The sequence below is a fragment of the Astyanax mexicanus genome, chromosome 9 (genome assembly GCF_023375975.1).
Source record: "Astyanax mexicanus isolate ESR-SI-001 chromosome 9, AstMex3_surface, whole genome shotgun sequence".
NCBI classification, from domain to species: domain Eukaryota; kingdom Metazoa; phylum Chordata; class Actinopteri; order Characiformes; family Acestrorhamphidae; genus Astyanax; species Astyanax mexicanus.
The window spans coordinates 13,631,785-13,647,423 of record NC_064416.1 but is presented as its reverse complement, the minus strand read 5'-3'; the positions used below and the strand labels follow the sequence as shown (position 1 = coordinate 13,647,423).

At 37.9% G+C, this 15,639-nt stretch overlaps 3 protein-coding genes across 3 annotated transcripts; 2 read left to right on the top strand and 1 right to left on the bottom strand.

Annotated features, from left to right (window-relative positions):
• The first annotated feature begins 662 nt into the window (after positions 1-662).
• On the top strand, positions 663-7,499 carry nob1 (NIN1 (RPN12) binding protein 1 homolog). Its single transcript, XM_049483286.1, has 9 exons — positions 663-779; positions 1,916-2,048; positions 2,954-3,087; positions 3,176-3,247; positions 3,350-3,493; positions 4,341-4,625; positions 4,788-4,885; positions 5,529-5,673; positions 6,046-7,499. The coding sequence occupies exons 1-9, from the start codon at positions 711-713 to the stop codon at positions 6,313-6,315; spliced, it is 1,350 nt and encodes a 449-aa protein (XP_049339243.1). The 5' UTR covers positions 663-710; the 3' UTR covers positions 6,316-7,499.
• A 59-nt stretch (positions 7,500-7,558) lies between these two features.
• Positions 7,559-12,678, bottom strand: cog8 (component of oligomeric golgi complex 8). The gene is made up of 5 exons (XM_007244039.4): positions 12,307-12,678; positions 11,216-11,423; positions 10,303-11,121; positions 9,590-9,758; positions 7,559-8,177 (listed from the first exon to the last, which is right to left on the bottom strand). The coding sequence occupies exons 1-5, from the start codon at positions 12,633-12,635 to the stop codon at positions 7,804-7,806; spliced, it is 1,899 nt and encodes a 632-aa protein (XP_007244101.2). The 5' UTR covers positions 12,636-12,678; the 3' UTR covers positions 7,559-7,803.
• A 70-nt stretch (positions 12,679-12,748) lies between these two features.
• Positions 12,749-15,074, top strand: nip7 (NIP7 nucleolar pre-rRNA processing protein). The gene is made up of 5 exons (XM_007244035.4): positions 12,749-12,939; positions 13,927-14,013; positions 14,111-14,249; positions 14,346-14,486; positions 14,589-15,074. Exons 1-5 carry the CDS (start codon positions 12,884-12,886, stop codon positions 14,706-14,708), a joined length of 543 nt encoding a protein of 180 aa, XP_007244097.3. The 5' UTR covers positions 12,749-12,883; the 3' UTR covers positions 14,709-15,074.
• Positions 15,075-15,639: the final 565 nt, after the last annotated feature.

The following is a 15,639-nucleotide window of genomic DNA, read 5'->3' as shown; positions in this document are numbered from 1 at the left end:
AATGTGCTGTAGGTGTTGAATGTGTTGAGGTGTTGAAGGTGGTGTAGGTATTGAATGTGCTGTAGGTGTTGAATGTGTTGATGTGTTGAAGGTGGTGTAGGTATTGAATGTGCTGTAGGTGTTGAATGTGTTGAGGTGTTGAAGTGTTGAAGGTGGCGTAGGTATTGAATGTGTTGTAGATGTTGAAGGTGGTGTAGGTATTGAATGTGTTGTAGGTGTTGTAAGTGATGATGTGGTGTTTCTGTTTTTTTTGTTATACTTTTATTGGAATAAAGGTATTAAACTAATGGAAAATATTTTGTGAAGTAAAAGTGGAAGTAGGAGAACAAAGAAAAAGCTTTATAATACTGCAGTAAAGATACAGTCTTTTAGTACTTAAGTACAACCCCAGATAATTTGCCTTTTTGACCAGATCTCTGATGAAGACACAGCCAGAGAGTGTTTTTTAAAGGTTTATAACTGGAGTTTTTAGATCTGATAATGTTCTGTGTTGAAGAAATGAGAACAATTTCCAGTTCAAAAGTGATCAAACATTTATAAACTCTGATTTTGCTCAATTGCTCCATTTGAACCCATTCATTTTGACTCTCTCGGAAGCGCCCTCTAATGGTCTCACAAACTCAGAACACATTCTCTAAAGTACATGTTCTCTTTTCCAGAGATGATGACCGTGTTTGTGTGTTCTCGCGAGATGTGGGTGAGCGTTGAAGATGGCAGCGGCCACGGTGGAGCATGTTGTGGCTGATGCTGCAGCTTTTTTGAGAAAAGCTCCTTTACACGTGAGTTTAAAGGCTGGGAGACTCCGCATTTACACTGTTTTATAGTAAAATACCCAGCTTATGGTCAGATGACCAGATTCCCAGTCTCACAGGGGCTTTTTTTGTGTTACACGTGTTTAGCTAGCTGTATGGCGTAGCTTAGCTTAGCCTAGCCTAATAATAAAGCCGCTAACTAATTTGTCTAGTTTTCTAATGTAATAAAACTTGTTTTTTTGCCAACATGTGTATACTAATCTGGAGCTCACATGGGTGGAATAAGGGTAGTTTGGCTCCAGGTGGGCATGAGCACGGGCTCTGAGTGGGTTTGTGTATATACAGCACTAGAAAAAATAAGAGACTCTGAAATATAATCATGAGGAAGATGGATGATCACAAGGCACCAAACCAAGCTGAAATGTTTTTTTACACCGGGAGTGGCATAAAGTATCCAAAAGCAGTGTGTGAGACTGGTGGAGGAGAACATGCCAAGATGCACAAAAACTGCTGTGCATCCTTTTTTTGTTATTTCAGCCATTTCTCATTTTCTGGAAATACATGCTCTAAATGAGGATCAACGGAAAACTTTTACAAAATTTGGAACCCAATTTTTTTTTTAACCATAAGGCAGCTCAAGATTGGTATTAGGGATGGGATGGGGTTGATAGTGTGGGGTGTTTTGTTTTTTGTTGTTTGTTTGTTTTGGGAAATTATAATGTAAAAATGTTATTAGTTGCTTGTCTTTCGAAAACCTGTTCAGTTCAGTTAAAAGTAATTATAAAAAAATATAAATGCTCTAAATGTCAATATTTTTATTTGGAATTTGGGAAAAGTTTTGTCCTTAGAATAAAACATCATTGTTTATTATACTCAAACATATACCCATAAAATAAGTGTTTTATCCTCTTCAGTAACACAGATACCATTAAGTGACTTATCGATATATTGATATGTAGTATCATTGTAATATATTGAGTACCACAGAATCCCAGTATTATTATATCATCGTTAAAGTGCGATGGTCTGTGATTCCCATCCACAATAACTACAGTGATATTATGGCATTTACTCTTATATCAGGGTATATCATGGCTCTGTTATGTATGTGTGTTTTATGGCTAATTGTAAGTGACATGTTTGTTCTGTTCTCCATGTTTTAGGAGATTGGGAAGAATATTTACACTCTGAAGGAGGTTGTGAATGAAATCCGGGATAAACAAACCAAAAGGAACTTGGCCTTCCTACCCTACCAGCTCATCTATAAAGACCCATTCCCAGAGCATGTGCGCTTTGGTGAGTATTCACATCAGCAACATTTTCACTAGAAAATGTAAAGAAATATAATTTAGCTTTACAGAGGTAGACAATATGACGATATTTCATTCTATCACTTATTATACATTTTAAAGAGAGTAAAAAAAAAAGACATTTTGTTTACAAAATGACAAAAACCCCACACTATAATATAAATTAAATGAGTCTCTGAATACATGTGTGTAAGAATCTGCCACTGATGTCTGTGCGGCAAAACATTGCTTTAAATATTTGTGTGTCATGAAAAGACTTACATTAATACAGGTGTGCAGGTGAGTGGAACATACATAGTTTATTTTAATGACAAAAACACAATATAAACAAAATAAAAATAAGTAATATAATGTTAAGTAAGTATAGTGAAATTTTGGGCACTGAGTGGTCTAGCGGTCTGATCAGAAGATCGCTGGTTCGAATCTCGGACATGCAGCTTGCCATCAGCTGGCAGAGCCCTGAGAGAGCACAATTGGCCTTGCGCTCTCTGGGTGGGTGGTGGGTGGATGGATGGAGCTTTCTCTCCACACGATTCTTAGGGTGATGTCGATCAGCACAAGGCATCTATGAGCTGTTGTATCGGAACCGAGTCGCCGCACTTTCCTCCAACAATTCTGTATGTATGTTTTGTATCTGTATGTATCTTAATGTATGTTTTTAATGTAAGTATAAACTTGGTTTAATGTCACTGTCCATGTTTGTTTGAGAACAGTAGATTGCTTTTTAATGTCATGGCAATACAATTATATTTAGCTTGCATGCCTAAAAAAATCGTCCTTTCATCATTTCCAGGGGGATTCAATCTGTTTTTCTGCATTCATAGGGAATATCATTATTCCCTATAGAAACTTAATGTATTTCCATGCTAAAATTGTCTTTTTATTTTACAGTCACTGAATTTGCCAAAAAGACAGGAGATTACCCCAGCCTTTCAGCAACAGACATCAAGGTCTTAGCTTTAACCTACCAGCTGGAATTGGAGAATGCTGGGGCAGAACATTTGAGGAAAGCACCTGCAGCACAGGTATGCATATTTAAACATACTTCATTTAAAATAGCATTTTAAAAAGCTGCAGATAAGTTTACACAGTTTATCTTTGCTTAAACTTTAGGTTGAGGTATGCAGCACACAAAGACACCCAGAAGCCCCGGTGAATGTTGCTGGATTCCACCTTCCCTCTAAAGTAAAACTGTTCTGCCTTTTTTAACTGGTACTTTAATTTAAAGGCATCTCATCAATTAATTAATTAATTAATTAATTATTATTATTTTTTTTTCATTTCCAGAAATCTTCAAACAAATTAGGCACTGATGTTCACAGTGCAGCAGAGCCAAGTGTTCTTAATGCTGCGGAGAGCTCAGAGTTTAATAGTTTCCAGTTTTGGAGGACCCCACTACCTAGCATCGAAGCTGATTTGCTAGATCTGTTGGTGAGTATGAGTGCATTTCAGGAAAGTTATCATTATTTTAGAAAATTGTAATTTTCACAGATATAATGAATACATGTCTGCAGAATTCATACATTCAGATGTAAGTAAAGGGGAGTGAGTTTGGTGTTCTGAAACGTATCAATTCTGATATTTTATTTGCCTTGGTGGTGACTGGACAATGACAGCAGTGCAAATATAACCAGTTTAATTGCTAAATAAATAAAATATTTGGATATTAATGTACACAAATATGACATTTAGTATTAATGATAAAATGGTAGTAAGTGGTAAAAAATATATACATTTTATTAGGTATCAGCTTTTAAAAACCTTTCTGCTATCAGGCAGTGTATTCATATCCATTTTGTATATTAATGTTCTGGGGAGTGGGAGTTTAACTTTTTAGACACAATCCATGCCAAACCTTTTTAAGTTGACTGCTTATAATGACTTGCCAAAAGTCATGGGATAGGTTATGAGGTGCTATCTTGTGAGTGAAGTAGCAAGTCAATATGAATTAGTGCAGTTTTAGTGAGGCCTGAAATAGTTGGCACCAGATTGATGGGACAATACATTGCTGAAGTTAAAACGTCATAGAAGGCATTATCACCCACAGTGGACAGCACAGTGGGTGGTAATGTTTGTGATCAGTGATATCTGGCTAAAATTAGCTTCGACAGGACATGGTGTAAAATTCAGCAGACATGATACTTGTTCCATTTCTGTGGGGCATACATACACATTCCTACATATTCATGATTTAAAGAAGGCATTTTAAAAGGTGCTGTAGCTGCCCTTTAATGGATAAAAGCAGAATATTAAACGTGCTGGTGTGAATGTTGTGCAGGCTGCAGATACAGTTGTGGTAAAGGACGTCACAGAGAAACTGGATTCTGTTGACTTGTCAAGTGGAGGTCAGAACACAGAATCTCAAACAGAACTGAAGGAAGATGGAGAAAATGAGGATGAAGATTTAGAGGAAGAGGGGGAGGAGGAAGATGAAGAGGAGGAAGATGATGGTGGAGGCTGGATCACTCCCAGTAATTTAAAACAAGTTCAGCTGGATGCTGGTCACTCGCAGCACTCAGCTAATGTGAAAGTGGGCTGTGTGACAACAGACTTTGCCATGCAGGTACGTAAGAACTGATCTAGTTCAGAGTCTTAATGTTGTGTTCTTTTTATTGACGTGCTTTCAAGCTGAATGTGGTTAAAATAAATCCATTTAAATAATTGAAGTTAAAACATTCAATTTAATTTTCTTTTATATTTTGCCCTGTTCCTTTTTTTTCTCCAGAACGTTCTAATTCAGATCGGTCTCAATGTTCTGTCATTGAATGGAATGCTGATCAAACACACAAGAAACTACATCCTCCGCTGCCATGCCTGTTTCAAGTGAGTGAGACCACAGTTACCAAACCACAGAATGTTACTTTACGGTTAGCAATGCCAACATTAATGCTTGCGAATAATCTGGAAACTTAACATGTTAATTTTTACAATATAAATTGATAATGTGACAAAGTAACTCAGCATTACTCACTGTTGAGTTCAGAAGATGACTTTCTATTTATGCTTAAATTTAGACACACACAAGCTCTTTCCGAGTTGTTAAAGGGGTAATATGGAGCTATACTAGCATTTATTTTCTTCATTAAAGCTCTGTTAAACTATTATTCTAGTGTAAAAATCATCAAAACTGCCCTAAGGAGGAAGAAAAAAAATTTAGTCTGGAATCTTTTCTGCCGAACCTAAACCACATTACACTCTCCCAAACATACAGGGCAATACCAGCATTTAAAAAAAAGAATCATGATTTTTATTGCTGTGGTTAAGTTTTTTTTTTTTTTTTTTTTTTTTTTAAACAAACTACACCACTAATATTATCGTAATATTATCTACAGATCCTTTTTCAAAATATCAATTATTAAAAGCTTAGTCTTAGGGGGGGAGAAAATCCTATTTTAAACTAACTGACAGCACTATTTACAGTACATTTACCTTAAATGTGCTCTTCTTTGCACATTTTCCCCCTCAGAACCACAACAAACATGAACAAAACCTTCTGTCCACATTGTGGAAACAACACACTAAAGAAGATTGCTGTGACCGTCAACGAGGACGGCAGTCTGCAGATGCACTTCTCCAGGAACCCCAAAGTGCTGAACCCTAAGGGCAAAAGGGTATGCAGTGTTCTTGTTCTTTCACAAGTGATAAACTGGTTTAAAATAAAATATATAGTATAATATTATTTATGAGTAGGCTTAATGACTGTCTGGGAAACTGACCCTGTGTATTTAAAAGTTTAGATCTGCTACACTTGTAAAAATAAAAGTGCTACAAAGCTGGATGCTATAGTAAAACCATTTTTTGGTAAATAACCTTTTACACTGATTTTTATTTTTTTTTTCCTCACGATAAAATGCTTCTTCTATTGAAGAGCTGGAAACCCTGTAGTGCCATTTATTTTATTATTATTTTTAAGTAAGGTATCAGTTTATGATGTCACACATGGAATATTAGCACTAACCAGTCATTTTCTGCTTCCTTTCCAGTTCTCTTTACCTTTGCCACAAGGGGGAAAACACGGAAGTAACCCCCTGCTGGTGGAGGATCAGCGCTTCCCGCAGCAGAGGCTGTCTAAGAAAGCTCGAGAGAAGACTGATGTTTTTGATCCAGAATATATAGCAGGCGGCTCCCCGTTCTCGGAGCACGACATCTACAGCAGAGCTGCTAACTTGCACATACGCGACGGTCAGAGTGGAGGAGGAAGACGGCGGGCCAATCCCAACGCCTCTCGCAAGAAATTTGTGAAGAAAAAGTAAATCTGTTCTTCTGATAATTAGATAAGTTATGGGAAGACCTCAAGAGAAGTTTGGAATAAAATTAAAATGGCTTCCTTCAGAAATTTCTATTTTCAAGCAATTACTTAAAACCAAACAATGTAAAACATTTAAAGAGATGTGTCCTAATTGTGAACCTAATTGTGAACTTCTACTAACTAACTAGTTATAAATTATGTAGTACATCATAGAGATAAAACATGCAAAGTTAAATATATTCATATATTTGGTATACTCAAAACCGGGTGTTTTTGAGTGTGGTTACAAAGGACACCATTATCCCACAAAACAAAACAAAAAAAATATATATTATATATAGAGTACGTTTTAGGCACCTAAGCAGATTACACATTCATTTATCTTAACAATATAAATGTTTTTGCCTGGAAAAAAAGCACCACATATGATTTAAACAGATGCACAGTAAAAAGTAACAAGAATTTATCATTTTAGGTAAGTAGGTTGTATCCTGAGCCAAGCTGTAGAACAAAGTTTAATTCCAGATTCTCCTGGATGCCCTCAGCCAGCATGTGTATATGTTCAGTTCCGTGAGCAGCTCACCTGATTTAACATCAGTTAGATTTAATTTACCAAACCAGTTGTTATGATGAGAACTAGAAATAAACTCTATTAAACTCAGTTGGAGGAGAGATTAGATGTTTTAAGAAAATTTGCTGCTTGTATTTATTGTAATGAAAGTGTTTTACTGAGTTAATAAACACTTACTGCCCAGATAAGGAGCATTTTGCTTACTTAAAATTCCCACAGGTGCCTAAAACATTTGCACAATACTGTATATATAATACAAATGTGGCATAATATAGCAAGTGCAGTGGCAAACATCCTGAACTTATTTTATGTACTACCCGGCTAAACCCCCACCATTGTAATGAATATATATTTTATAACTATTAGTATTAGTGCTTAGTATGCAATTGGGACACAGCCCACATCTTCATTGAGTAAGTTCAGTCTGGATTGACTGCTGATGTTTGGAGTGTGAAGGTGTTTCTATTCTCCCACCCTGATAAAGATGCTACTTAAATATTTTTATGGTGCATTAACCACTTTGAAAACCCCCCATGTATTTATCACAGACTTGCATAACTAGCATGAGAATTGTGCAAAATAAATACAAAAAAAAATAATAAAAACATCTCATTCAATTGTATGTATCACCATTTTTCTATATAATACACTGTATAATATACTGGACACGAAACACTTTAAACCCATACAAATTTAATCTCATCATTCAGTTTCGAAAGACCCAAGGAAAACTTTTATGTACAGCCAGTCATTTCAAACAATTTATATATTAAATACATTAATTTCCCAGGAGAAGCATAGTAACTCAATCCAGCATTTCCCAAAGACAGGAAGTAGCCAGAAAAGTGCAAGTATATTAACATAGTGTTCAGGTATTAAAGGTTTTAGTTTTAACAGATGCGATAATCGTAAATCTTCATTTCACTCAGATAGTAGCATATCTTCAGATTGTGTGACTGCTGGGGACAATTCTTCTGGAATGCTTTTCTCAGCATCTCCAGTTGCAGGTTCTGCGTGATTTGAAGGCGATTCAACAGTAGGTTCTGTCTCCGGTATCTGCTGGACATGGGAAGAAGGCTGCTGAGCGTCCTCAACTTTCTCTAAGGATGATGAAGGTTTGATTGGTAGTAGAGGTTCAGTATCTGTTGTGGTTAAACCAGTCATGCCAACAGAGAGATCCATGGCAGGGAAGATGGGCTCTCTCTTGGGGAGAATGAACTCTAAAGGCTTCAGTATTGCGCTCACACTGATACAGCCGATATTACCGTATTTATGAACTTGAGCTGGTGGGACACCTAAAGAGAGAGTGAGAATTCATGTTAAATCAAAAAAGTCTGAAAAAGACATTTAATAATATAAACACAGCAACATTTTATATACAGTTGGATCTAAAAGAAAAAAAATAGAATATTATTGACAAGTTACTTTATTTCAGTAATTTAGTTTACAATGTGAAACTCATATAGATGTATTACACTTGGAGTGATCTATTTTAAGCATGTATTATTTTATTGTTGATGATTATGGCTTACAGCTAAAGAAAACCTAAATCAGTGTCTCAGAAAATTATAACATATAAGAAGATTTTCTGGGAAAACACTGCAATGACTTTGAACTTGATATAACACATTGGACCAACACCAGACACTCTAGACCTCAAGCAGTTTGGACTGTGTGTCTCTCCACTCTTCCTCTATACTCTGCTCCCTTGATTTACAAATAAAATACAAAATTTACTGATGATCAGTGACGGTTTGGAGAGACATGTCATTTGCTGGTGTTGGTCTATTGTATTATATCAAGTCTAAAGTCAGGGCAGCGTTTTCCCACAAAATCTTACAGCACTTCATGATTCCCTCTGCTGACAACTTTTATGGAGATGCAGATTTAATTTTCCAGCAGGACTTGGCACACTGCCAAAAGTACCAATTGGTCTTGGAGCAAATACAGTTAAGGGCCTTGTTTAAGGGTGGCAGATATAAGCAATAAAGCCACAACTGCTCCCACATATTTAACAAAAATACCATGTTGTGAATCTTTGCTCAGACTTTAGAGGTGCTTTCACACCTATCAAATTTGGTCCAGACCTTCAGACTTTTTGCTTGTTTTAAACAAATATATCAGATGTGAAAGAAGCCTTAACCCACAGTCTGGACCAAAGGACCAAAATTTGACCAAAGGATGATATCTGGGTCTGAATCATGGTTTGGTTTATTTAAAATGAGACTTTTCTAGATGGTTTGGCAGAAAAAAGAGGTGCTGATTCCACTTTACATGCACACTAATCACAACAGTACAGGCACAATAGATCACACTGATGAGTCCTGCATCTACTGTAACTGTAGATTTATAAACAGAAATACACAGAATCTGAAGGTAATCTAATGCTTATTCTACTGTGACATGAATGCATGAGGGGAGTCACATTTTGGCAGGCAGGCAGAATTTGGCACAATGCTTGGAAAGACAACTTGCTGAACTGACAACATTTTTCAAACCAATCAATGTCTGGTATAGGGAGATGCACCCTTTGTGGATGATGACAAGATATAGTAAAAATCCCTTAGTGTGCTCACTGCTTAGTCACTAAACTGCTGTGTGTAACCAAAACTAACCAGACCAAATTGTCTCCAATGTAACAAATACATTAACCTAGGTTTAAACTCTGCTCAGGTGTGGGAAATGATGAGGCTGATTTATTTCTTACCAAGAATCTGTGCAAGCTGAGCTGGAGGGAAGAGAACCTGTAAACATCGGTTCAGGAATGGCACCAGGTCCTCAGCAAAGGCACAGCAGAACTGAACGAATAACTCCCGCTCACGAGTACTGAAGGCCGACTCCTCTGCTCGATGGAACACCAGGATTAATTTGGTCACCTGTGGAGGACAAAATTTGGACCTTTATGTGTATGTTGGTAGAAACACACCTTTGGTCCAGTTAAATATAACTGTGACAGATTAAAACACAGCAGTCGGATTCATATAAAGCAGTATGTTAGCCTACACTATTAAATAAATGCTTAATTCTTGAAACCTTGATTTGTTCAAGGCCACATGCCAGTGTTCTAGGCTTTATAGGTTAAGCTGTACTCAAGCAAGGTGTACGCAAGTTTGAGATAAACAAGTTTGTATGTGCCAATTAACACACAAATGGCAAATGATTCAAATGCACAGAAATATGCACTAGGGCATTTTGCCGGTATTTAATTATATGTGGTTTAATTTTTCACTCCAGACACGTCTGAACAATATTTTGAGAAAAATGTTCTATTGTGACATTTTGGTATGCCTGGATTTATCCCTGTGTGAAATAAAACCAAATCAATTCAGAGTTAGACCAGAAAAAAAGGAAATATTGATGTTAAAATTCATAAACAAAAAGTAAAACCATTGTGCAAAACTACACAAAATGTCAGCATACCTTCAGAAGAGCATCCTCAAGACATTTGGTAACTTCTTGGGCTAAACCAATGGGGCAACAGAGACGCAGATCATTGAAGGCTGTTAGGACATTATTCAGAAAGCAGGCTAACGGAGGGAAGTCCAACAAGGCCATAGGAGGCTGGAGAGTGCCAGGCTGAGTACTTGGAGCCACAGGGGGGATAGTATTGCCAAGCATTGACGGGAGAGAAATAAGAGTGTACAGATTCATGTCTTCTTGAAACTTATCAACAGCTTCTTTCACAGCTTTCTGGAACGTGTCCATGGCTACTTGCTGAAACATCGGTGCAAGCTGCCCACGGAAGTCTGCCCCGACACGACTGAAGGACAGACCAAAGTACATGCACTGGCCAAGCAGGGAGTCCAAGCGGCTTCCCACTCCACGCTTCAGATCTCTATCCAGGGTTTCCAGGAACTGTGAGATCTGCTGCACCACCCAGCCGTGAAAGATGGCACTTTCATTGACAACCTGTCCCCCCGGAGGCAGCAGGGGATCCTCATCTGAGAAAATGGCGCGGTACTGGGTGATGATATCGAACAGATGAACTCTGCAGGCCTCGATGGTTTTGGTGATGTGGAAGTAAGGGTCCTCGTCAGGGACGGCAGCTAAGACAGAACGCAGCCAGCTGCCACGAGCTTGCAGGAACTTCACACGTAGTTCTGCTTCCGTGAACACGTCCATTCTGCGCAGGTAGCCAATCACCCGGAGGCAAACCGGCAGCTGGGAGTTGCTGCGAAGCTGTTGAAGGAGCTGGTTCAGCATGAGCTGAGCTGACTGTCGAACCTCACGTACTATTCCCTATAGCACAAAACAGCACAATAACAGAGTGAGACAGGTCTATTGTATCTGACAGCAGGTCCCATCACAGCTGTAAGAACATCACTGTCTGTACCTGAATGACAGGAAGAGACGAGTGTTTCTTCTCCAGCCTCTTCACATAGGTGGCCAGCTCCAGCGCCTCCTCGTAATACCCATTACGCACACAGGTGTCCATGAGCTGGGGGATCTCCAGAATCTCCAGGATTTCTGTGTGGCGATTCAGGGTCAGACTGTTCATGCGTCGGCTCAGGCCGATCTCTTCTGCTTCTTTTACAAAGCCCCTGAAATTAAAATACAAAAAATATATAGTCACATATATTTAATGACTGCTTGCAGCAGCTGTGATTGGCTGGGTAGTAGTTGGTAAGCCAAAAGCGACCTTTGTGATTGGTAGTTCATCAGTAGTCAACATTCTATTAAAAGGAATCATCTGTCCCATTTCCCCAATTACTACTTCTTCTTGCTACTGCTCAAATTCTGTTTTTGGAATAAACTCTTGTAAGTTAATATCAACTCATTTTAAGTGTATATACCAACTACACTATATGACAGAGTTAAAGTAACTATTTTCTGGGAGATGGCCTTTAGTAGTTAAATCTGAATTCTATGACCCGAAATCTAATTTCGTGATCATTTTGCCACCTGTCCGAATACTGGAGGAGTACAAAAGAAGCAACGTAAAATCCTCCCTGAAGCTGCTTCCAGCAGAGGATACACCACAGTATCCTACCCAGGAAATGTTTTAAAGATTTTTGAGTGGCATCACTGTGGCCACGCCCACACAGCGCCTAAGCAAAAGTTAAAGAGGAGAGAAGAGAGTTCAGTAAAAGTCTTTTTTTTGCTAATTATGTTACTATTAAATGTTGATTGGGATATAAAACTGTTCTAAATGAACTAATAAAACACTAATGATACAATATTGTTGATAAGTTAAAGATAAATAGCAATACTGACGATAATAAATCCTTTATAAACAAAATACTTATACACTGAAACACTGTTTTGCCATTTGTTTCAAACGTGTGACATACATTATTTTAAGCTAGTTTAAGCTTCTGAAGGGCGGGTTTTAGACTGACTTTGGGCTGGATATTTTTTGTTGGACCTGGCAACCCTGGGTGTGTATTTACCAGCTCACAGAATGAGCTGTTCCCCCTCACAGACCTGCATTTTTCTCCGAAGCTGGGCAGTTTATCCAGCAGTTTGGACAGGCTGCTCTCCACGCGGCCGAAGTCTGTGTAGATGTGTTTGGTGCAGTGCGCGGTGCGGATGAAGGTCTTGTAGTTGGAGAAGGCGAGCTCGCGGGTCTGCTGTAGGATCTGCGCGCGCTCCTCACTCAGCCGCTCCGGCTCCCGGCCCAACCGCTCCACCCCCAGCGAGCACAGCTCCGCCAGGTACGCGGCGAAGTCCGGGTTCTCCCGCCAGTTCTCCGGGAAACTGTCCTTAAACACGGACACCAGGATACTCTCATCCTCCACGTCTACTGCCGCCATCTTTACTCTCCGGCAGGAGAAGGGGGAGGAGCCACGGCGTGACAGCGCTGACACTGCCGCCACTGCGCATGTGTCACAGCTTTGCACTCACTGCGCATGTGCCACAGCTTTGCACTCACTGCGCCTGCGCCACAGTTTTGCGACAGTGCTCACACGTGTTATACACGGTGCTCGCTGCTCCTCTGATTCCCTGTGTTTCTCTGTTTTGATCTATTTCTGCTGGAAGTTTGATTATTAATCTGGTTATAATGCGGCCGCTGACGGACGAGGAGACTAAGACCATGTTTGAGAAGCTCTCTAAGTAGTGAGTAACATTATATTAACGCTTATAGACCGGGATGTATACAGGAATCTTAGAGCCTAGCTAAGTTAGTTAGCTGCTGCTGGTAGTAGTTTAGTTATACAGTGGTTAGTTAGCTAATATTGGTCCATATCAATGTTTATCTTTACCCTGTGTCCACTATTTATAAAGCAAAATATAATCAAAGCATGTAATAACTATTTAACGATAAATGTATTATTTATTGTTAGTTGTTGTTACTCCTACTACTTAGTGTATAACCCATATGTCTTATAGCCCATGTGTCATAGACTCTTTCTAAACTGTGTAAAGCATCCTAAGGAGCATCGCTACAGGACAGAGTGTGAATCTTTACAGAATGGAGGAATGGATGTGTTAGTGCTGCAGATAATATTACCTCCCTTTAAAAGTGTATTTTATTTTTTAACAGTGTATATTTTATTTTATTGCAAATTGTCTTTAAAATATATAGTAACTTTTAAACTATTAACTTTATAAAACAAAATACCTTCACATCTTGTATTAACCATTTAACGGTTTCATTTAAAATCAAATCAAAACATGTATTAACTATTTAACTATTAAATCTATGCATTGTTGTTATTAGTAATTGTTATTAGTAATTAATACTACTTAGTGGTTAACACGTTGTCAAAATATATAGTAAATATTTAACTATTACCTTTTATAAAACAAATATTAAAACTATAGGTATTACATTTACTGGTACTACTCAAATACCGTGATATGCATTTTTGGTCATCCCGCCCAGCACTAATTCTGACTAATAATGTGTTCAGTCTGATTAACATGAAATCTCTCTAACTGTAAAAAGGTTTATTTATTAATAACCCCTATTAAATTTTACAGGTTAGTAGTTTACTAGTACAATTTTTACCATTTACAATGTAAATATAATAGGAATTACACTTTCTAAATAAAAGTTTGTATGTTTGTATTTTTAAATATATGCCTCCTTTTTGTTTGTAGCATTGGTGAGAACATCAAACTGCTTATTGATAGACCTGACGGAACATACTGCTTCAGACTTCACCATGACCGTGTTTATTACATCAGGTAAGAGTTTAAGTACAATGTATATCCTTAGTTATTTTAATCAACAATGAGTTAATGTGTGAGTCCTAGCATTATTTTCTTATATTTGTCCAAACAGTGAAAAGATGCTGAAGATGGCCACCAACATCTCTCGAGACAAGCTGGTATCTGTTGGCACGTGTTTTGGAAAGTTCACGAAGACTCAGAAGTTTCGGCTACATATAACAGCTCTGGATTTTCTCGCTCCGTATGCCAAGGTATTGTTTAGGTTTCTACTAGCAGCACTGAAATGTCTGATAGATGTCTGCTCTAACTGATTCTGAGCAACTCTGAACTTATGCATTTTTCCCCAGTATAAAGTGTGGGTGAAGCCTGGAGCAGAGCAGTCGTATCTCTATGGCAACCACATCATGAAGTCAGGCCTGGGACGGATTACAGAAAATACTGCACAGTACCAGGGAGTGGTTGTGTACTCCATGGCAGATGTACCTCTGGTGAGAACCTCTATTTTTTTTATATATAAGGAATTGTTTTAAGTTAATTAAAATGTGTGCATATATAAAACATTATATACCTGATCTGTTCTACATGTGCAGGGCTTTGGAGTGGCGGCAAAAAACACACAGGAGTGCCGGAAAGTCGACCCCATGTCTATTGTGGTTTTCCACCAAGCTGATGTTGGTGAATACATTAGATGTGAGGACACGCTGACCTAAGAGAATCACGGATTTCAACATGGACTGATAATTACTGTTTGTTAGTGGCTGGACTGAAGAGAGCCGTCTGTTAAATGTACAAGAGACCAAAATGTGCAAAATGTGTTCCATACATTAATGCCATTTTGGACCGGTCTTTGGAATCATTGTCTCACCACCTGTCGAAGAATAAGGTGAAATAATTACCTGTGTCTCAGACCTTGCAGACAAGTGTTTCCTGCCATGAATGACTTTTGCTGTGACATACAGTGTATTTGACCTTTTCTCACATTGTTAAAAAAAATCTGAAATCTGTTTTTTGTATTTTGTGGCAAGAAGAATATATAAACATAAAAAAAAAATATTTGTTGACTTTGTTTAAGAAAACCATTGCATTTTCTGCCGTCGGATCAGTAAACAAGTAAAGCTTGTGAACTATGCACTCCAGAACTTACAGTAAGGGTTTAAAGATTAACTTAAACAAAGTAAAAGCCAGATTTGTATACATTTAATTATACAAACATTGTTGATGTTGGCCATCACAAAATGTGCATCATATTTTTTTAAGATTCTGGCAATTTGTATGATTTTAGTTTTTGATATGTTTTAGATTTTTATATAATAATTGTGATTTTTTGAGTCAAGCATACAGAGAATTGAAAAACCTTTTCATTTTAATACCTAATTAGAAAAGACTTGCTTGGCCCAACAAAATGGGAAAAACTGCATCATAGTAGTAATAGAAAAAAATGTATGATGTAAAAAATATATATCAGGAGAGGAACAGATGAGGATGATAGTGGGTGAGCTATGAGGAGCGTGTGTTTGAGCCTACTGTCAATCTGCCCTTTTTTTGTTGAATATTGGGGTATGACCGTATATCAGAAACCAATTTTTATTTATATTATTTATATTTTCAACACCAATACCAAATAGTCATACTGCCTGCACT

Bases quoted from the DNA above. Each gene is read 5' to 3' on its own strand.
- nob1 (XM_049483286.1), top strand. From the start codon at position 711: ATGGCAGCGGCCACGGTGGAGCATGTTGTGGCTGATGCTGCAGCTTTT. The intron at 3,088-3,175 runs GTATGCATATTT...CTTAAACTTTAG, and splicing joins GGAAAGCACCTGCAGCACAG to GTTGAGGTATGCAGCACACA. The intron at 5,674-6,045 runs GTATGCAGTGTT...CTTCCTTTCCAG, and splicing joins TGAACCCTAAGGGCAAAAGG to TTCTCTTTACCTTTGCCACA.
- cog8 (XM_007244039.4), bottom strand. From the start codon at position 12,635: ATGGCGGCAGTAGACGTGGAGGATGAGAGTATCCTGGTGTCCGTGTTT. The intron at 11,424-12,306 runs GTCTGTGAGGGG...TTTTAATTTCAG, and splicing joins AGCTTCGGAGAAAAATGCAG to GGGCTTTGTAAAAGAAGCAG. The intron at 9,759-10,302 runs GTATGCTGACAT...TGTCCTCCACAG, and splicing joins TTGAGGATGCTCTTCTGAAG to GTGACCAAATTAATCCTGGT.
- nip7 (XM_007244035.4), top strand. From the start codon at position 12,884: ATGCGGCCGCTGACGGACGAGGAGACTAAGACCATGTTTGAGAAGCTC. The intron at 12,940-13,926 runs GTGAGTAACATT...TTTTGTTTGTAG, and splicing joins TTTGAGAAGCTCTCTAAGTA to CATTGGTGAGAACATCAAAC. The intron at 14,487-14,588 runs GTGAGAACCTCT...CTACATGTGCAG, and splicing joins CCATGGCAGATGTACCTCTG to GGCTTTGGAGTGGCGGCAAA.